We start from the raw sequence: 23,322 nt of genomic DNA on the forward strand, positions 1-23,322 counted from the left end.
TTCAGGATTGAAATGTAAAAAATAGCAGATCCACAGGCTCGAAGCGTGTCGCTCCGCGCCACGTTTCGAGGTTGTGGATCTGCTACTTTTGATGCTTTTGTGTGACGCTGTAGAGTGATCAAGCAGGGCGTTAATTCACTGTTGAAAAACTGTTTGGTTCGCGGCGAGTTGTTGTGAGCTTTTATATCGCCTATTTTTGCTATTGTGGAATAAAATAAATGTGTGTGGGTTGTATACATATTGAACCAATTACATAGTATTAAGTGGTTTTAACAAGAGCCTTTGACTAAAAAATAACTGCACTGGATCCAATGGAACATTCATTTTCATGAAAAAGTAACAGTTTTGGAAGTACAAGGTTTCCCCCTGACAGCGATGATAATAGAGCCGTCTCCTCCGTTCTCATGTCAGGAGAATGCTAGGGTGGCTGCTTTTTTTGGGGTCAAGATATCAAATATCAAAATATTTCCCAGGCTATTCATGGGATCCGTGTAATGCTGCCGTAGGCTGGATCGTTGAAAATCCCCCTCGCTTTTGTCTCTTGTTGTTCCAGACTTGTGATTCACCGACGTGACAGACTGCTCTACGCATGCCAAGTGAAATCTGAGATATATTCCCCTCCTCAAATATATGATCTGTCATCTCTCTGTCTCTCTGTCTCTGTCTCTCTCTTCTCTCTCTCTCTCTTTAACTGTCTCTCTCACCCCCTCACCTCACAACCTCTACCCCGTTCCCCCTCAAATACATACCTATACTGTCTTACCCTCTCTCTCTCTCTCTCTCTCTCTCTCTCTCTCTCTCTCTCTCTCTTTTTCTTTCTTTCTCTCTCAACCCCACACCTCACCCCCTCTCCCTCTCTCCCCCTCGCTCCCATCTGTCTCTCTCTCTCTCCTATCTGTCTCTCTCTGTGTGTGTCTCTCTCTCTCTCTCTCTCTAGGTCTCACTTCTTGCTATCCGTTAATTAGAATGTGTGTGTGAAATACTTGCGGGAGTGCTTCAAAGCACCCAGTGATGTTACTGTAGCGGAGGGGGCAGCGCCGCACCGCGCCCCGCCGCTTCTTTTCTTCATCTGACACCGTTTAGTTCTTCCTGCGCTCTCGCCTCACATCCTGCCTCGCCGAAGAGTCCTTTCAAACAGACAGAGATGAAACGACGTCGCCTGCGTGCGTGCGTGTGTTCCTGTGGAGCCTCGTTGCTTTCACAGCCGCCGTTCTGTCGGTGTCAAAACATCCCCGCGAGACGTGACTTCTATTCATTCTCATCAAGGGGGACATTAATAACAATGCAGATCTGGGCCAGATAAACAGTCTTCTCCTGTTTTGTATGTTGTTGTATCCTCTATCCCTACTCTTTCTGCCTGTTCTGTTTATCACTGTGATGGAAGTAGACTACTAAGTAAAAGTAGCAATACCACAACATAAAACAAGCTTACATTAAAAAATGTTTTAGAAGTACAAAAGTATTTGCAAAGTAAATAAAGCTGTCAAAACATACAGTACCAAAGTGAAGGTAATCACATTGTTTAAATTGTCTAGTCTATAGACGCATTTCCAGACTATGTCACACTGACTAGAATGACCAGTATGTGCTCGCAGGCCGGGGCCAAAAGAAACCGACCTGACATCTTAAAGTGGTCACAGCACTCGCATGTCAAAAATGCATCCCATCAAACTTTCAGATGCTGTTTTCCTCCCAGTGTTGAGGATGAAAGTTTAGGATGGATGTTTACTGTGATCTCTTGAAATATATACCTTAGTTCATGTTGTGTGTAACAATTATTGTGATTCTCAAAGCACTTGTCCCCCAAACCCCTTACCCCACCTCCAGTCGCTCCCTTACGATCACGGCACCAGAGCCTGCTTGATCATGCAGCTGTATCCCCTCAAATGGGGAACGGCCGAGAACAGCAGACCTCCAAGCCCACAATGGTTACATCCACAACGCGATGTGGGCTTGTATGTCAGCTGTTCTCTGCGCGCAATACAGATTTTAGCAAAACACACTATTTTAATTACTCCAACAGATTTTGCCCAAACATCACACCATTACATCTATAGTCATGTGATGAAGATTGAATCGGTCCGATTCTTCATATTCCATCAACATTGCTGGCCCACAATAACCTACCTGACCTGGCCTGTGCACTTTTTCTAGTATTATCCTCATGTACTTCAGTCTCCTCTCCACCTTCTCTCTCTCTCTCTCCCCCCACCTCATCTCTCGGTGGGACACCTTTATAATGCGTGCACCGCTGTTAGTGTTACCTGCAGGGGTGTGCTTTTAATGAGTCTCTGCCCCGATTGTTCTCATTATGAAAATAGCCTCGCTCGTAGCGTGTTCCGCTTAGCGTGTTGCCGCCACCGCGCCTGAAATGCCGGGGAACTGCCAGGCGTGAGGGAACAGGATGCTAAATATTATAGGAAATTATGCCGCCTCACCGTGAGAGATGTATAAGTCCCACCTCTGGAGGCATAGCTTTTATCTGGTACATGGTGGGATGCAAGGATTTCGACCGAGCCCACACAGTGCCCTTAGCCTCAATTATCTGCTTCCAACCGTTCGATGGCGCTAACAACCGACCTCGGCCCACATCTGGCATCGGTTTGAGGATGAGACGGGGAAGGTTGGGTTGTTTGCAACCTGTAGCCAACACCAGATGTCTGTGGTGAGTTTCTGCATGGGGGGTGGTGTTTTGGGGGTTCCTCCCTCCAAGCCTGAGGAAGGTCTCATGACCGAAACGTTGCTGTAATAAATTGTTCTCTTGAACTTGCAAGTGGCAGTGTCGAAGTGTCTAATCTTTCAAAGATTCATCCTACTACAGTAAGCCGACCACCGAAGGCCAGAGACTATGTTTTCAGTCTGTCCATCCGTCCATCAGTGTGTGTGTCAGTTTATCTGCGATCAACTTACTGTATCTCCGGCACCATTGTATAAATTACTGTGAAACTTTGCACGCACACTCCCAGCCAAAGAAGAACCTGCACCATATTTTCCTCAATTGGACACATTGTAGAACACACTTCACGTTTTGGCCTATAACTCTTGAATCATAAGTCCTACAATCGGAATAGTTTTTCCCCCTGGATTCCTTGCATCGTGAAGCATCTCTCCATATAGGCACCTGCATTTTTTCAGATTCCATTCCAAATGGCTGTGACTGCATTCCTAACGTTGCAGGCCGTGGGTAGGCAACCCGGCCTGGTGGAGACCACTTTTGTAGTTCTGAATGTATTTTCCTCATAATGAAACAAAATGAAATCTGTTGTTTCATGAGATGAGCTGTCATTAGATTGAGTTACTAAATCCAGATTTCTGCAGTAAACACATCTAGGGAATTGCATCACTATTTTAACTTTTTTCTGATGTTGTCTGTGTTTACTATTCATTACACAGTGAAGGGAAATAAATAACTAATACGCAATTGCTGGAACGTGGTTATAAGATACGATAATAATGGAATTCAAGTGCTGTGTGTGTGTGTGTGTGTATGTGACTTTACGCGTGTGTGTGTGCGTGCGTGGTGGGTGCCCGCGTGTGTGCATGCGTGCGTTTGTGTGTGCCCGTGCGTGTGTACGTACTGGGTTGATCAGGGTTGAAGACCTCTAGTCTAGTGATTTGATGTATGGATGGGATGTAGTGATTAAAGGATCAGTGGAAAGGGGATTATGTCACCTCGGCATAATGTAGTATTGATGTTTTCAGGGCCATAGGCTTGTAACAGATAGCGTTAAGCAGACCAGACGGCTGGCTGTGTTCAAGTGTGGCTCTGTGGCTCTCATAATGATACTGCATTACCTTTGTGTGGGCGGGAAGTCCCTGTGTAGAAGTCTAGATCTGTGTTATGAACATGATCATCGTGTCGCTGTCGGGCAGAAACCTTGTATCTTGTAGAGAGAGAGAGAAGATTGTTTTAAGAGTATGCATTTGTTTTTCCTTATCCAGTTATTAAATCTTAACGTACTCATTACAACTGGGAAAGCATTGATTGATTGATTGAATATTTTATTATCGGTTTGCAAAAAATAAAATAAAGTACAGGAAAGTACAGTTCAATAAAAAGAAATGTCTAAGATACTGTATGTTTTGGCCGTGGGGGGTGACACACAGCAAAGGTCATCGGGATAGGGAGTCGAACCTGCCTAGGTGCCCCTCCGTTTCAAGATGACTCAGCTTAATAGTAATAGATTTGTTGAGTTGTCTATCCCTTGGAATAAGACGGACCACCAAACGGACCGCCTGGATGGGGACCCCAATGCATTTGGGTCAGAATCAATGGGGGTACATTTAGGGTCAAGGGTCAAGTAAATTTAGGACTAGGTTTTAGTGGCCTGAAAATCTACTTGTATAATCTGCTTGTCTTGCTTTGTAGCCTGTGTAAGAGTTGTGCTCCCGTCGGTGCTAGTGGAGTGACTGGAGTCGACCAGCCACAGGACATTGAGCTCTGAGTGTTAGTGTCCCCTGCCTACAGCTGCAGCTCTCTCTCTCAGCGTGCTGCCAGAATGCACAAAAGCAACGTCCATTAACCACTTAACACAACTCCAAGGGGTCTTCCGCGTTTTTCAGGCCAAGGACCCCTTAGCTGAGAGAGAGATGAAGCAGGGACCCCCCTTCCCCCCCAAATTGTGTTGCAGATTAAACTCGTTCATAGATTTCATAGATGGCTTATATTTTCTATTAATATGTTAGACTCATGTTAATGTGTATTTTCAGACCTTTTAAACCCTCAGTACCTGGTAAACTTGAACTTTGGCTCTGTACTTGGCCTGCTCTTTTTCCCCTCTACACCAACTCTCAGAAAATATCTGATCTGCAGCTTGTATAGATCTGCTATTTTCTACAAGCTGCAAGGCTGTAGATCGGCTGTTCCCGGACGAATGTACCCTTCAGAACATAGTAATAATAATAAACTTGATTTGTATAGCACCTATCATGACATGAAATACATCTCAAATAAGTGCTTCACAGAGCAAACATTAATCACAAGTGCTTTATAGCAGTGGTTCTCAACCTGTGGGTCGGGACCCCCAGGGGGGGTCCCCAAATTATTTGGGGGGGTTCCCAGATGATTGGGTTAATGTGAAACATTGTTTTCTCTCTCAACAGTAAACAAACCAACATAAAGTTTAAGTGTATAGAGGGTATCTGCACATTTCTAAAGTGACGATTTAAGGGCTTTTTAATTCCTCTAAAATGACAAATTAAACATTGGCCAAATTGTCAAATATTGGAGGCAGAAATTGTGAAAATAGCAGATCTACATGCTCACAACGATAGAACTGTGTTATACAAAATGAACTGTTTAATACAAAATGTAATGCATCAACGATTAGTGCTCTTCAGGGTGGGGGTCCCCAGTTAAAATATGACTATTTTGGGCGTCGCGGCCTGAAAAGGTGTATAGCTTTATAGAGCAAAGTACAAATGATTAACAATAAAGCAGAAAAGAAAAGTAAAGAAAAGTAAAAACGTCAAACATTAAAAACATTTAAAAAGAAAGGCAGTGAATCCGGCAAAAAGGGGTTCAAAAGACAAGCTTTTCCTGCTGCACATTTTATTCACTAATCGGGCCAGACTTTTCTCATTTATATGTTTCCAATTATTCAAATTAAACAGCTATTCTTTTCTTTGAAGTCTTATTTGTGTCTTTTGTCATTGGTGTGTGTGGTCACCGAAACATTTAGTAATGCTGGGGATTTTTCTGTGGGAACGTTGCCCCCCCCTCCTCCAAGGCTCTTTGAATCTTCAGTGAATCTTGTTTTCCCCGTCTGCTGTTTGTCTGTGAGAAATGTTATTTAGTCCCCTTCCCTCTCCCCACAGCGGTCCCCACGGTGGTCCCTGTTTGTCCACTTCATTTAGTCTTGCCTGACTTCTTGGGGTGTTAAAGGGGTATTTCACTGCGAAAATGACTTGTTAATCTATCAATTACTCACCCAAAAGAAGCCTTAAATTCATGGTGATCGCGTTGTTTTTGTCGCATACCGAGCGTTCAGGTTACGTAGGTTAAGTATGTTGGTCATGGAGGTTTTGAGGAGTTTGGTGTTTGAAGATCACTCACAAAATCAAAACACTGCTTGACTAAATAACAATGCACTCAGTCGGTATAGGCTCAGCAAACCTCAACAAATCGCCCCCATAGTTTTTGGTTTGGTTTGTTTCTTTGTTTGTTTGTTTTATACAGTATTTTTGACTCAGTCAGCACTGCAGTGTGTTGGAATAGCTGACGGAGCTTGTTGTGTGTTGGTGGATGAACGTCCCTGTGAAAACGAAGGCATTAAATATTCATCAAGTTCACAGCAGGTTCTAAATGCTGTACAGAAGTCGGAGTGCCATGGACTTCGCACGATAACGTATATTCATGGGTTTCAAATGTAGTCGTGCAGTACACAGCCCTGTTGATGGGTTGGTCCTCAACATGGACGGAGTAGGACTACATTTGAAATTCATGAATACAGATCCATCTAAAAAAAGAAAAAAAATAATACATTCAAAAATGTACAGGAAACTTTCACCTACTGTAGACACATTGTGCATGCAGTGAAATATTCAATAATAATAACGAAGTTGGAATAAACATTGACTTTAATAGTGACCTTTCTTTTGCAATTCTCTTTTGAACTTAAAGGTAGTTCACCCCAAAATGACTTGTTTTCTATGTATTAGTCATGCCATGGAGACTCAAGTTCAATAATATTTGTATTTGTTGCATTCCTAAGACAAAAAAAATTGATTATAATAAATTTACCCCCATTGATTCTGAATGGGGACCCAAATGCAGGGGCCTGGATGGGGACCCAAATGCAAGGCCCTGGATGGGGACCCAAATGCATTTGGGTGAGAATCAATGGGGGTAAATTTACTTGACCCTTGACCCTAAATGTACCCCCATTGATTGGGAGCTGACTGTAACTTGGGGCGGCATTGCCTCAGGGGTAGAGAAACCGTCATTAGAGCACAGAGGGTTCCCAAAGGGTTCCCAGTTCGAAATTCGAATCCGGGCTCCCTGAGAGTTAGTGTTGATGTGTCCTTGAGCAAGACTCTGAACCCAGCAGTTAGGTGCCTTGCATGGTTTCCTCCGCCATCAGTGTATGAATTGGTGAACGTAATGCACAATCTCTGTAAAGCGCCTTGGATAAAGGTGCTATACAAATGCACCATTTACCATTGTAGGTGTTGCGCTCTTTGAGATCACAGCAAAATAGGCTTCAGGAACCGTCTGTAGAAAGCATTGGTGTGACGCTGTCCATATTTCTTTGACTCCAGCCTTTTCATCTGATACAGAAGCCTCTCTGACCTACTTACGTAATGACTTATCAGTTTGATGTCTTTGTGTATTTACCACAGGCATTGATAGGACACCAGTGTTGGTGTAACATGCGGCGTGTCATCCATCCTAACCTTTCTCTCCTCTCTTCCCCTCTCTCCCCTCCAGCGTGGCGGTGGGGGTTGGTTTCTACGGCAACAGCGAGACAAACGACGGGGTGTACCAGCTGACCTATTCCTTGTACAATGCTAATCACACCCTGGGAGGAGTGGACAGTCTGGTGGGTATCTGATGCACGCACGCACGCACGCACACACACACACACACACACACACACACACACACACACACACACACACACACACACACACACACACACACACACACACACACACACACACACACACATGCACGCACGCACTAATGGGCACACGTTGAGAATGTGTTTCAGTGAGCTTGCATCAACAGCATGGGATGCACACACACAGTGACAGTAATGTCTTAAAGGCATGGATCTGACTGTGAGACCGCTTTTCAGATGTACAGTATTATGATACCTTATGTGAAGAATAATTTAAGCATAACACAACGATCTCTCTGTGCACAAATAAGGTCAGGAACATTACTAATAGCTCTGGAGACTGGCAGGTTTAATGCCACTCCAGAGGAAGAGAGAAATACTGTTTGTTTAGTGATCTTGGTGAAATTGAAAACGAGGTTCACTTTTGTGTTTTATTCTTATTGCCCCCTAAGTCAGAGTCAGACGATTATGACAAAATTGACACATGTTTCAGGAAAGGAGCTTTTGTTGTGGGAGAGATGACAGAACCCTGTGTAATTCGGAGCAGTAATGGAATGTAGAATACAAACATGCTGTATGTGTAAAATGGTGCATGTCTTATAAACCAATGAGTTGGGCAATTGTGCAGGATACAGAAATAAAATAGGCAATCAATACTACTCCCTATTCTATCCCTTTTGATCACCTTCTATCCCTTTTGATCCTCTTATCCATCCTGTTTCATGAACCGATTCCTTATCGCAATGGTTCTCAAACCTTTTCATGTCAAGGATCCCAAAATGTATATGTACTGTATTTGGCTGGGGACCGAACATATTATACTACAGTATATAGGATGCCAAGTCAACAAATGAAATGACCCTGGCATCTGTTCTGTTTACATACCTAGCATGCTATCTAAATTACATTTTAACCTTTGCATAGGCCTGCAAGGTCGTTTGCAAACATAAATAGTATAACTGCCTCCAAATGCCTATGTTTCTATGTCAGTGGTGCTCAAACCTTTTCATGTGAAGGACCCCCAAAATTATATGTATTTGGCCACGGATCCCCATCTCAAAATATTTAGTTCCAGGAAGGAACCCCTCAGAAGCAAAACTTGAGTTACAAATGTAACTTTAAAAAAATAGCAGATCTACAAGATCGCAGATCTGCTATTTTTCAATAGCTAAAGTATAGTAACCCAGTCCCCCCCCCCCAACCCCCCCCCCCCCACACACACACATACCATTTGTTTACTACACAGCATGACTTTGGAACGTATTAACGTTAATAACTTAATGGAATCCCAGCTAGTGACCGTAGATCAAATCCCAGATGTTTGCAGTCTGCTGACGGGGGATTATCTCCTTGTATGACAGACATTAATGGCAGCCCACTGGATTTATTCAGTTAAAGCCTCAAACCCATTTAGGCTGCACCACATAATGAAGGCCCATCATAATAGTGTGATTTACACCTGCTCTGTCTGTCTACTGTGTGCATGATGAGCTGATTTGCGGGCTGGGACAGGTGGGTGGCTGTCACCGCAATAACATTTTATTTCACTCGACAATTTATTGTCAAGCAAATAGTTGTGATTGACAATTTGATTGTGCTTTTGGCACTGAACATTGGAATAGATTAAAAAAAATCATTTATAATCTGTTTGGCTTTTAGGCTTCATAAACAACACTTGCACAGGGTGGATATGACAAACAACTTAAGATTTACAGTACAAAGAAATGATTCTTGTGATTTCATACCGTAAGAAATAGTGGAAATTGTGCACCCGCTGGCCTACTGGTCCAGGCGCATACCACATAGGCATTGATGTCGCCGGTTCGATTCCCGATCCGGATGACCTTTGCTGCATGTCACTCCCCATCATTCCCCCAATTCCTGTCAGTCTACTGTCCTATCAAATAAATGCATAAAAAGACCAAAAAACAAATATAAAAAAAAATTAAATAGTGGAAATGGTCGATCTACTCAACGGTTCACATCGTTGTGAGCTTGGAGATCAGCTATTTTCCACTCTTTTTTTTTTTTTTGGAAAACAATGTTTTCGATTATGTCCCACATAATTATGTACATTTATAAGGAGTGGTATATATTCTGGTTGAGTACTTTGTCCACCGCTGGCAGCACGTTATAGACTCCTAAGGAGTCTAGTAGTCCTCCTTGGAGCAGGAGCCGGGGACAAAGAGGCCAGTGTGGCGCACACAGCTCCCTGTGTCCCCCCCTCTTCCCCAACCTAACCCCACATAATCAGGCATGAGCCCAGGAGACAAAAGGCTTTGATGGGGATGAACAGGGGCCAAATATACTGGCTCTCCTGATTGGCAGTTTTCTCGTATTGAGATCCCTGCATTGAAGTGCTTTCTCAGTCTCACCCGCGACAATGGTTCCGTTTGGCTTTTGGCCCGAGACGCATACAGCCGTCTTTTCCCCTCCCCTGTGTGCCGGGTGCGTCCCCAGAGTCCCAGTCCAATGAATTAAAGCCGAATGTATACTTCATCATACGGCAGTGATCGCACAGCTTGGAAAAGGGCGATTCACAAGCCCTCGCAGGCTTGTAGATTGGACGTTTCCGGGCAGCACGGCACCGCGGTACAACAGAGGATAAATATAGGCATTAGCATCCAAATGGTGGCTCTGTAAAAGCGGAAGGAAGGGAGAGAGAGCCCTCATTATCGGGGACCTTTTCTCAGCCCCTGATTGAGACATTGATTAGTTCTGGTCTGGACCGTATGCTTATGATGCGCGTGCACGAGCGTGCGTGCAAAAAGCTGTGCATACAGGCAGGTGCGCATGCGCAATGCGCATATGTGTTTAAGCTTGTGTACACATACACACACAAAAACACACAAAAACACACACACACACACACACACACACACACACACACACACACACACACACACACACACACACACACACACACACCAGAAGGGGAGGTAATTGTAAATTCCCATCGAAAGGAGGTGTCATTCACTGCCGTCTCTTTTTCTCCTTTGTACATCTAGTTTGCATTTGTTGAAGGCATGTATTATACATTTTAATGCTATGTTGATTACTGAATACATTAATCAACCATAATGAAAATAAGACCCTGGGACTATTCGTGTTAGCCTTAAATGGATTTTTTTTTCTTTTGTCGCATTCCTAAGCCAATCATCTGATGACCAGTAGTGGTTCCCTATGGAGACACAAAGAGTCTGCTTTGTTCCCTATGGAGACACACATTATTGGCTTAGGAATCAGACAAAAATGAAAAATCACACCCGTGTGAACTGAGCGGTGGAGTCTGTGCGTGTGTGTGTGTGTGTGTGTGTGTGTGTGTGTGTGTGTGTGTGTGTGTGTGTGAGTGTGAGTGTGCCTTGCCTGTTCTGGCCTGGCCTGAACAACAGCGCCCCTCCCTTAACATGTGTGGTCAGAAAAGGTACTACACCACAGGCTTGAGGCTACATACAGACCCACCCACCCACATACATACATACAAACAAACATACATACCTACACACACGGCCACGCTATGGAGACGGTGTGACCACCGCTCAAAAATATCCATGAATTCAAGTCTCCATGGGGGTGAACTACCCCTTTAATGTCTCACAGTCGGTAGAGCGGCTGTTTGGGGAACCGATCACCATCTCCTCCTGGCTCTGTGTCAACGTGTCCATGAGCAAGGCACTTAAACCCTGGCTGCTCACGACGACAAGGCGGTCTGTCGGTGCATTGGTTTCCTCACGCCACCGTCGCTGCGGGCCAGAAACTTTGTATCTCCATATTCTAACTTTTTGTGTTTTCGAGAAAAACAGAGGCCAACCGCGAGCTCAAAGGAGATAAAATAAAAGTATTTGAAAGTGTGTGGTGCCTCTAGGATCAGCAGGAATAAACACTATTAAAAAATCAAACCTCGGTTCGAAGTGAAGCGGTGAATCTTAGTATAGAATTGTCTGGAGAGCCGGTATGACAGCCGGTATAATAGGTTTTAAAAAGATATATAAAAAGTCCTGCTTGCTGGTCTCTTAGTTGTTTGTCAACTGCATCCCTCTATAATTATTTCAGTTTCTGTCATCTTTGTGGCCTACTAAATTTTTCAACTTCTGCTAGTTTTCAATGTATTTACTCTTGTCTGCCTTAATGCTCCTTTTTACCATTCTGTTAGCATCTGTATATTCTTATTGTGCCTTTGCTTTTGCTCTTATGCGGCTATTTGTCATTGCTGCAATAGGTGAGACCTATTGCATGTACAAGACAGATAAAACCTGAAGGCCAAATTATCATGTGAAGCTTGACCAATCCTCAAAGTATCCATTCATCTGACCGGGAGGGACACCGCACACATATTCTGGACGTACAGGACAGATAAAGCCTATTCATTCTGAACTGAAATTACCATATATGGACATGGGACACACATTTTGCTTTTTGAAAAAGCCTATTCATTCTGGACTGATATTTTGCACGTACGGGACAGGAAAAACCTATTCATTCTGGCCTGGAGTGACCATATATGGACATGAGGTGACATACATTGTGTTTTTGAAAAACCCTGTTCATTCTGGACTGAGATCACCATATATGGTAATTAAACGGACATTCTGTTTTTGAAAAAGCCTGTTCATTCTGGACTAAAATCACCATATATGGGCGTGATACACACAAAGCCACTCATTGGAAGCGGTTTTCACCGCTTCAAAAAGAAGAGATTCGAGCACTCAAAAATGAGAGAGGTTAAAGTAAATGTTAGTTAAAGTTGTACCATGTAACTTTTTTTATAAAACAAATCTTAAAATTGTCCTAACCGTTAAATCGCTAAAGTTTTAGAACACCCACTCCGTTATTTTCAGCTTCTGAAGCCTTCTCTTTATATGTTTTCTATGATCCTGGCCGTGGACCGGATTTCGCGCAAAATTGACGTAATCTGCATCATCTGTATACGTTGTGTATACGTTGCCCAATCACATCGCCGATCATGCACACATGGTACACTACCGGCCAATCACAGCGCATCTTGAAGTGGGGTCGCCATATTTGTAGTCGCCCGTGTGTCTCTTTACTCAAAAGGAAATCTCGCCTACCAGGCAGGGTGAAGTAGTCCGTTTCTCCGGAATGCCTGAACGCACAGGAACCAGGGACCCCTCCAAAGATAGCTCTCGGCGTTGTGGAGGCAGACGCGGGGGTGTGAAGGTACGAAAAACGGGCGAAAGACGCGAACGCGACCGCGGTTTGCTATATGGCTACTGACCACTAGTTGAGAATCTTACACAGTATAGCTTTAAATGTTTTATAGAATACAATTTGTTTTAACTTTGACTCTTCTCCTCCACATATTTGAGTCCTCTTCTTTTTGAGCGGTGGTTACACCGTCTCCTATACGTGGCCGTGTGTGTATGCGTGCGTGTGTGCATGTCTGTATGTAGCCTGAAGTACCTTTTTTCACCACACATGTTAAGGGAGGGGCGCTGTTGTTCAGGCCAGGCCAGACACACACACACACACACACACACACACACCCACCCCACACACACGGGCACCCCTCCCCCCCCCCCCCCCCCCACGACCACCGCTCAGTTCACACGGGTGTGATTTTTTTTAAATGAATGCCTTACTTGATCATACTACAGCATCACACAAAAGCATCAAAAGTAGCAGATCTACAAGCTCGAAACGCGGTGAAAAGCAACTTGTTTTGAGCTCACTTTTGAATTGCTTGAAAATTGACAGTTTTGGACATACAGTATGAGGTTTCCACCCGACAGAGACGATAGGAGAAAATCGGTTCCACCGGGGTGCAAATCGGGGGCCATCGGCTTCCCACCGAGAAGCCAGAACGCTTTGAACAACACTGGCTAAATGGGGAGCGAGGGGGAGGAGAAGTTTAAGTGGACATGCTGGTAGCACTTTATAATAAGGTGCCATTAATAAACACTTATTAACAGTTAATAAGATACTTATTAACTTGTTATTAACTCTAACAAGAACGTTATTAAACCTTAATAAACACATAATACACTATATAATAAGAGTCTTATAAACATTATTAAACTACTTATAAGATACTTATAAAACATAATATACTTAATACTGCCTAATAAAAGATTAATAAGAACGTTTTAACAACTTAATTAGACATGTATACAATGCCTAATTAAACATTAGAAAACAACGTATAAGTCATCTATAAACCATATTATATGAGTTATACATGTTAATAAACGCTAATAAGAAAGCCAATTCACGTTAATTAAGACCCAATAAACTATACGAAAAGATCCCTTACTAACGGTTAATTAACAACTTATAAGTAACCAATAAGCCTTATTATATTTTAATACAGGTTAATAAACCATCTTAATTAATATCAATATTCTATCAACTATTCATAAGACACCTAATTAACAATTAATAATCTACTAATAAGATACTTATTATATCATAATAATTATTAATAAATGCATTATGAATACTATATAAGAATATATACATTGTTAAGATATTTAATTAACAACTGTTTTAAGTGGAATAATATTGTATAAACATTAACAAGTACTAAATAGATTTCTTATTAACATTGAGACAGTGCATGATTAACATTAATACATTCTTTATTGAGCATTCATTAACACATTAATTAGGCATTTTGTGGGTACCTGTTGACATTAAAGTGTCTTATTAATGTTGAAACAGTTTTATTTACTTCAACAAATCGTTAATTAGGCATCTATTAACACGTTAATTAGGCATTTTGTGGGTACCTTTTGTAAAGTGGGAACATGTCTTATTAACATCAATAAATCCTTAATTAGTCATTCAATAACATGTTAATTAGGCATTTTGTGGGTACCTGTTTTAAAGTGGGAACACGTCTTATTAACATTGAACGTGTATTATTAACATCAACAAATCCTTAACAATGTGTGTTAACATTGAACGTCTTATTAACATCAACAAATCATTAATTAAGTATTCATTAACACATTAAATAAGCATTTTGTGGGTACCTTTTGTAAAGTGGGAACATGGCTTATTAACATCAACAAATCCTTAATTAGTCATTCAATAACATGTTAATTAGGCATTTTGTGGGTACCTGTCGTAAAGTGGGAACAGGTCGGATAAACATCAACAAATCCTTAATAAAGTCTTGTTAACATTGAACGTGTATTATTAACATCAACAAATCGTTAATTAGGAATTCATTAACATGTTAAATAGGCATTTTGTGGGTACCTGTTGTAAAGTGGGAACATGTCTTATTAACATCAACAAATCCTTAATTAGTCATTCAATAACATGTTAATTAGGTATTTTGTGGGTACCTGTCGTAAAGTGGGAACATGTCTTATAAACATCAACAAATCCTTAATAAAGTGTCTTATTAACATTGAACGTGTATTATTAACATCAACAAATCGTTAATTAGGAGTTCATTAACACGTTAAATAGGCATTTTGTGGGTACCTGTTGTAAAGTGGGAACATGTCTTATTAACATCAACAAATCCCTAATAAAGTGTCTTATTAACATTGAAGGTGTATTATTAACATCAACAAATCGTTAATTAGGCATTCATTAACACCTTAAATAGGCATTTTTCAGCTACATGTTGCAAAGTGGGAACATGTCTGTAAAACATTAACGACTTACTATTTATCTTTCTTTTCACTTTAGGTCAATAAAAGGAGGTAATTAATTCTTAAATGAAGGCTGTGCACAAACAGAAGTAGTAATGTTTTAGGGCTAGCGATTCCTTTGCAGCTTATGTAATATCATTCCAGTTTATGTACAACTTCTTCCTCCTCCTGCCATCGCTTGAAGACAAAGAGCTTGAGGAATTTGAGGCAAAGGTGGTCGAGTAGCTGGACTTTGATGGTGACTTGACAGAGGTTGGAGACTCATTTCTTGATGCTGTAAAAACAAAATGCAAAATGTACGTAAATAGGAGGTTAGGCATTTTAGACATGTTTTGTTCATAAAGGGGATACAGTGCACTTATTGTAAATAATAATAAAAATAAATAAATGAATGCATAAATAAATAGGAGCAGCGCTCTTCCGAGCACAGGTCTCCAATGTGATAGGCAAATGTGAAAAGAGTGCCATATCATCTGTGGCCTGTCATGATTTGAGGCATTTTGTTCCAAAGATGTGTTTTGCTCAAATTGAGCTGCTGGTGGCGCTATAACATTCCAATGTGAAAAGGGTGGTATTTGTTCCTTGACCTATTGGGACTGTACGTGCAAAATTGCACGATAATCACAAGCTGCTTTTATGATATAAGGCATTTTGTTAAAAACGGACCAATCCTGGAAACTTTGGAAGCCAATCTAAGCCAACTAGGATGGAATATGAATTATCGGACAGCTCAGTCTTGATCACTTGCCTATAGCGATACTCTGTACTGATTCCCATGATATGAATTATCGGACAGCTCAGTCTTGATCACTTGCCTATAGTGATACTCTGTACTGATTCCCATGATGTTTGGAACAAATCTGAAGGAGTAATTTAAAAAAAAATGTGTTTTACATAAGTCAGCCTCCTGGTGGCACTATGAAAAGCAGATGTGAGTGCCCATACAAAGTTTTACACTGATCGGTGGAGTTATTGGTAAAAACACGAATCGGCCCGTTATAGCGCCTCCATGAGGCTGATTTGAACATTTTTAAATGGCATTTCTTCCTCTGCCTAGTGGGAATGTCACTCAAATCGCACTCTGTGTTCATGATTTGAGGCATTTCGTTCAAAAGCCAATCAGGATGGAATTAGAAAAATCTGAAAGACCTGTTTCGTTTAATGACCGATTTGCGTGACTTTTGGACAAAATCGTTAGAAGTACTGTCCAAAAATGTGTTTTGCACACATCCGCCTCCTGGTGACGCCATAGACCTTATTCACATTGCGGCCATCTTGGATCACATGTCCACATGGGGTGGCAGCCTGTATTACAATCCATTGTAAACAATGGAGCGATGGTCCCAAAATATGAGTTCTGTTCAACCAATTTCTTTTGACCAAATCGACAAATGGGCAGAAGACAATTTGGATTAAATAGATGGGTACATCCACAATATTCATGGCAGTTAGGTTCCAATGTTACTCTGTACAAAGACTTGCTACCGTATCTGTGCAGACTAGTGCTTGCTCTGCAATCATATTAACTTACTGTATCATGATTTTTGCATATTAATCAGAAACAAGAAATTGTTAATATGATGGCGGAGCAAGCACTGCAAAGACTGCAAGTCTTTGTACACATTAAGGTTGCAACCTAACTTGAATATCGTTACCGTGGATGAAATCAATCCAGTTACTGTAGACCTTCTATTTTAAGCTCACATGTCTCACATTGCGAGCTTGTATATTTACTATTTAAAAAATATTGAGGAAATAAAAACTAAAATATTTTGAATATTTTTGAAACATTTTAACAACACAAATCTGTGTGGAGGTCCCTGGCACCACATATTTTCAGATGGAGGTCTGCGACTGTGGACAAATAGGTAAATCTGGGGTCCTTCATATGAAAAGATTTGGGAACCACTGGTTTAAAAATATTAGAAAGTAAGCCCAATAAGCAACTACACTATTTTCCAATACACAAATTGCTTATTATAAGCAGACATGGCAACACAAGTTCATTCAGAGCCCAGAATGCCCCTACTGACATTTTAATGCAAAGACACAGGAAACCCAATGATGTTTTTCAGCCTCTTTCAGGATATGAACAAGAAGCCAGGGGGCGGGGCCAGGAATAAGGTGAATAACAAGCCCATGCTAAAAAAATGGGGCAGAGGTTCTGCTCTGGCACCCAGGGAATGTGTGTGCTCAGTTTTGGCCTGGCAGAGACAAAGGGTTTGCAAAAATCTGCCTCCTGGTGGCACTATAACAGCAGAAGTTCACAGCAATTTTTCATCTTCACCTTCATTTTTCATCTTCCTGCTGGACGGAAGCGCAGCAGGACCATTTTAGTAATACATTTTGAAAATGAATAATAATAAAAACAATCTAAGACATTTTAAGTGTGCCTGCAGCTAGCTAAGTGTGTGCAACCTTGTGTAGTGGTTGGTGTTAGCATTAGCGCTATTATTTTTTGTTAGCATTAGCGTTAGATTTTATAACATTACCATTTTTTGCATTAGCTTTAACATTATCGTCTGTACGACAAACGGTTCATGAGATATAGAGGCACTTCCTGTTTGACGAAGGGCACTTCCTGTTTGGCAAAGGAAGCACCAATTAAGGTTAAGGACTCTTAATAAAGTCATATGACACCACCCACGCGTCTGTACGACAAACGGTTCATGATATAGAGGCACTTCCTGTTTGGCGAAGGGCACTTCCTGTTTGGCGAAGGAAGCACCAATTAAGGTTAATAAGGACTCTTAATCAAGCCATATAACGCCACACACACGTCTGTACGACAAACGGTTCATGAGATATAGAGGCACTTCCTGTTTGGCGAAGGGCACTTCCTGTTACAGAGGGGGAGGGGCTTAATCAATTACAGCTCATCCCTATTGGCCGGACAAAGTCCAAAGTCGTGTGTGCATTTTAAAATTCAAATCACGTTGCTAAGCAAAAGAATGGCAGAGTTTTGTGGCGCCAAATTCTCCCATTCAAAGTCAATGGGGTTTTGTGACGGTTTGATTTTTTTTAAACCGGTTCTGTAATTAATTAAAAACCGGACCGAACCGGTAATACCGGATGATGACCACTTGGGGGCGCAGATAGAAGCGGACACATTTATGGTGCCCATTTAGCCATTAATTATAACTCTTGTAGAGTCCTCATAATCAACAGCCACCTGTTATTTTATATACATCTATATGGATCTTCTCAGTGAGATGTCTCCTGTTTGTACTATTACTGCTTCTGTGGAATGGGGGAAATGCTCTCTGCCGTGTTTGTGTTTTCTCTGCTGTACAGAGAACCAGTGAATTGGGTAAAAAACAGTGGATTGGGATTGCTTGTAGATCGGCTACTTTTTGTTTTGATCCTAGAGGGACGTGCCGCCCCTCTACGAATCCGGGAGGGCAAAGCACAGGCGGTCGTGGTGGTCCGCGGCCCCGGCGGACCACCAAAGGGACGGCGCCGCCACGAAAACGTTATAATCAATCAAACAGCTAGGCTAGGCTACATACATACTGTCTCAGATAGCATACATGCTTGGCTAGCTTGCTTCCTCCGTGTTGTAGTTGAGCCAATAAAGGTTATTTGACCACGTTCACCACAACGTAAATCGTCGCTATTGTTGTAAAGACGCAATGAAGACCTGTGTGCCAGTGTGTGGCTTCTAACACGTTGTCCAATGTCCACCGCATCTATAAACAATAGCGCGTGTATCCAGTTGTTATTGAATGAAGAGGACAGGGGGAGAGGAGGCGGGGTCGCTGTCTGAGCAGCCAGTGAGCTGTCAACAGTAGCAGATCTGCACTCCACTGACACTCAGTATACTGTATACACAAACATAATAAATACAATACAGAATGAATTTAATGCTGTCGGAAAATACACGTGACGCCGTCAGCAAACGTTTACATTTGTAAAATATATTTTAATTGGATACTTTTCTTTTTTTTTTTTTTACTCGGTTTAGTCGGTATTCATAAACTGAACCGGTATCATCAAGTAAACCGGACCGAACCAGTAAAACCGGAAACCGTCAGACTATTTAGCGCATAGTTTTTTGGCGAATTACGTCCGTCGCCATCGTAAGGCGGATCGGAAAGAAAAGTAATAGCACCCCATTCCCGGCCGAGCCACACGTTTTGATGTATATATTAACTCATACAGTGCCAGGCGACTTTTAGAGCAACTTTCTCACTATGGGCTTCCCTGCCAAGCGACTTTGGGCGACTTTTACTTAGAAAAAAAACAAAAAAAAATTTTTTTTTCAAAAATTTCTTTTTTTCAAAAAAATGTTTTGGACCCCAAAAAATGTAGTAGGCATGATAGAAATCGCGAAATTGCATGTTTAACCCCCATAGCAACCCCATCTATCAAACATGGCAGCCATCTTTGTTTACATTTTAGGAAAACATAATGGCTATTATCTCAAGAATGCCTGAACGGATTTCCAATCTTTTTTTTTTGTTTGAAAGCTGTGAACAGCCTGCACAAACATGGTGCATGATCTGTGCATGGGTGTGCATGATCTGTGCACTACAAATTACATGGAAGTCTATGGAGAGGGCTGGCACTAATGCCACTCGAGGGCATTTTTAATTTTAAGGGGGTGCCGTAAATTGTGCGGAGGTTATTACCTGCCGAAATTTTGTGGCGACATTATAAGTATGGCGGATCACAATAAGTGTTTTGCCATTGCATTGCATTGCAGGCACACTTAATAATAATAATCCAGCAACAATTTCATGGACCCCCTGCAGTACCTCCGTACCCCCTAGGGGTCGTGGACCACCTGTTCAGGACAGGGGTGTCGCACCAAATTCTGGGCCCTGGGTACAAGGATTCACTCACATTTTGTGCTTTAACCATTGAAAAATAGCAGATGTTCAAGCTCACAGCGCAGCACCTAGTGCCACGCTGCGAGCTTGTAGATCTGTTATTTCAGACAACATTTTTCATGGGGTCTTTGAATATTTCAAATCCCTCTATGTCGGTGGTGCTCAAAAGCTTTCATGTGAAGGACCCCCAAAATGATATGTATTTGGTCACAGACCCCATCTCAAAATATTTAGTTCCTCCCAGAAGCAAAATTTGATCTAAAAATGTTACCTTAAAAAATACCCATATTCAAAGATTTCCACACATTTTCATGAGTTAAAAAATAGGAGATCTACAAGCTTGCATCGCGGCACTCGGTGCCGCTCTGTGAGCTTATAAATCTGCTATTTTTCAATAGCTGAAGTATAAAATAATAAAGGCCCCTCCACATTGGGCCTAGTAACGGTGCCGCTCTGTGAGCTTGTAAATCTGCTATTTTTCAATAGCTGAAGTATAAAATAATAAAGGCCCCTCCACATTGGGCCTAGTAACGGTGCCGCTCTGTGAGCTTGTAAATCTGCTATTTTTCAATAGCTGAAGTATAAAATAATAAAGGCCCCTCCACATTGGGCCTAGTAACGGTGCCGCTCTGTGAGCTTGTAAATCTGCTATTTTTCAATAGCTGAAGTATAAAATAATAAAGGCCCCTCCACATTGGGCCTAGTAACTGAGTCCCCCCCCATAGCAATGACTGTGCAAAAATAGTAAATAGAATAATACAAATGTTAAACAACAGTTAGCAGGTTGAAAACCTGAATGTGAAATACCCCTCTTCTTTCAGGAATAAAATCACTACTGTAAGTAGAAGAAAAGTAAAAAAAAGTTAAAAAAAAAAGCAAAAAGTAATATTACCTTCTCAAAAGCTCCAAACTCAGTCACTCAGGCACAGGTCTAGCAGCAGGTTAGCACATCACAGTCCGAACACAATCTTCTCATCCCACGTTGCCAGAGAACTATAAGTGAAGCTCTGGTTGTTGTCTGGATTGTCCAATGCAATGTCCAATGCAATGAACTGACTCTAAACTCACTGAGCTTGTTAGCTTCAGCGTTAGCTTGTAGCAAAACAAAACAGTCTCTGAACCTCGTGAAGAAATTCCTCTTGTCTTGCCAAACGTGCAGCTTTTCCTCCTCCCAGATAGTTGTGTAAACACTCACAGGACTCCAAACTACAACTGGTTTGTGCACAGCAAACACTTTGAAATGATATAATACAGAACGTCTCACTCTGAATCACTGTTCACTTGTCTTCATGTTCCCTCTCTCCGCTCACGTGATCTCTCTCCCTCCCTTCACGTCCGGGCTGTGTTACGCTGACAACTGTCCCTGCAGAGTTAACCCAATAAATGCTGATACAGATCATAACAGGAAAAACATTGCTTTTAAAATAAAAAACAAAACAAAACAAAACAAAACTCCTAATGAATTAAGTATGAAATGCAGATTACGTTTTTACTAAAACACATCACACTTTTTAAAGGCTTTAATGATCAAAGCCTTAAACTAAACCTCATTTAAATGTTTTTAATACTATTTAAAGCAAACCATTTTTACTTCAATACGTTTATCTGAACACTTAGTAGGCTATAGTACTAGTTTATATGAATAGCCCGTTACTTTGTAGATTTAGATTAGTATTACAAAACATACACTAACCATGTAGAGTAGCCTATATTTGAAATTAGCCCATCTACAAGCTCACTGTGCGCTTGTAGATCCGCTATTTTCAAGTATTTGAAAACTTTTTTTGCCCAAGACTTCTGTAGGCCTAATTTTACTCAATTACAATCACTACGGTATTTCTATATTGCAGTATTGATACTTTTAATTGCGACTGTCAGGTGCAGTTACTATCAAAACCTCCACCGGCTGTCTGTCTGTCACACGTCACGTCACACTTCTGCCCTAATCATATCTCCGCAACCGTTGCCCCTATCCATGCCAAACCCCTCAATTCTCACATAGCCTCTTCTAGCCACCATGAGGCCGATTCTTGCAAAATACATTTTTGGACACAGCTCCTACAATGTGTGCCGTAAAATCACGTAAATCTGTACACAGTATTTCTAGGCTCATGTCATCAACATGGGTCTGTCTCATTTAGCGCCACCTTCAGGCCGATTTTTTAAAACACATTTTTGGACACTGCTTCTACAAATCTTGCCCTAAAATCACGCAAATCAGTACACAATATGTCAAGACTCATGTCATCAACATGGATCTGTCCCAATTAGCGCCACCTTCTGGCCGATTTTTTAAAACACATTTTTGGACACTGCTTCTACAAATCTTGCCCTAAAATCACGCAAATCGGTACACAATATGTCAATACTCATGTCATCAACATGGATCTGTCCCAATTAGCGCCACCATCAGGCCAATTTTACATGCGACCTGACGGTCGCTTATCTCCCGATTAGGGAGTCTTACTGGTTAAGTAAAACATTAGGTTTCGTATGAAACCTTTGTTGCGACCGTCAGGTCGCAGTTACTATCAAAACCTCCACTGGCTGTCAGTCCGTCTGTCTGTCTGTCCGTCACGTCACGCCACGCCACGTCACACTTTTGCCCAACTCATATTTCCGCCACCGTTGCCCCTATCCATGCCAAACTCTGCACACACACTCCTTGCCTGCCAAACAACAACATCCAACCTCTCACATGGCCCTCTTCTAGCGCCACCATGAGGCCAATACTGGCAAAATACATTTTTGGACACTGCTCCTACAAATTTTGCCCTAAAATCACGCAAATCGGTACACAGTATGTCTACACTCATGTCATCAACATGGATCTGTCCCAATTAGCACCACCTTCAGGCCGATTTATACATGCGACCTGACGGTCGCTTATCTCCCGATTAGGGAGTCTTACTGGTTAAGTAAAACATTAGGTTTCGTATGAAACCCTTGTTGTGACCGTCAGCGTCAGGTCGCAGTTACTATCAAAACCTCTACTGGCTGTCAGTCCGTCTGTCTGTCTGTCCGTCACGTCACGCCACGTCACACTTTTGCCCAACTCATATCTCTGCCACCGTTGCCCCTATTCATTCCAAACTCTGCACACACACTCGTTGCCTGCCAAAAAACAACCTCCAACCTCTCACATGGCCCTCTTCTAGCGCCACCATGAGGCCAATACTGGCAAAATACATTTTTGGACACTGCTCCTACAAATTTTGCCCTAAAATCACACAAATCGGTACACAGTATGTCTACACTCATGTGTCCCATATAGCGCCACCATTAGGCAGATTTTTTTAAAAC

At 41.8% G+C, this 23,322-nt stretch overlaps 1 protein-coding gene across 1 annotated transcript in view; it reads left to right on the forward strand.

Annotated features, from left to right (window-relative positions):
- The window catches only part of ttyh2 (tweety family member 2), a 162,608-nt gene that overhangs the window by 65,202 nt on the left and 74,084 nt on the right, over positions 1-23,322 (forward strand). The window contains 1 exon segment of the mRNA XM_080748098.1: positions 7,430-7,541. Coding sequence (XP_080604224.1) covers positions 7,430-7,541 — 112 coding nt within the window.

This window comes from Nannobrachium achirus (genome assembly GCF_963921795.1).
Source record: "Nannobrachium achirus genome assembly, chromosome: 18".
Taxonomy (NCBI): domain Eukaryota; kingdom Metazoa; phylum Chordata; class Actinopteri; order Myctophiformes; family Myctophidae; genus Nannobrachium; species Nannobrachium achirus.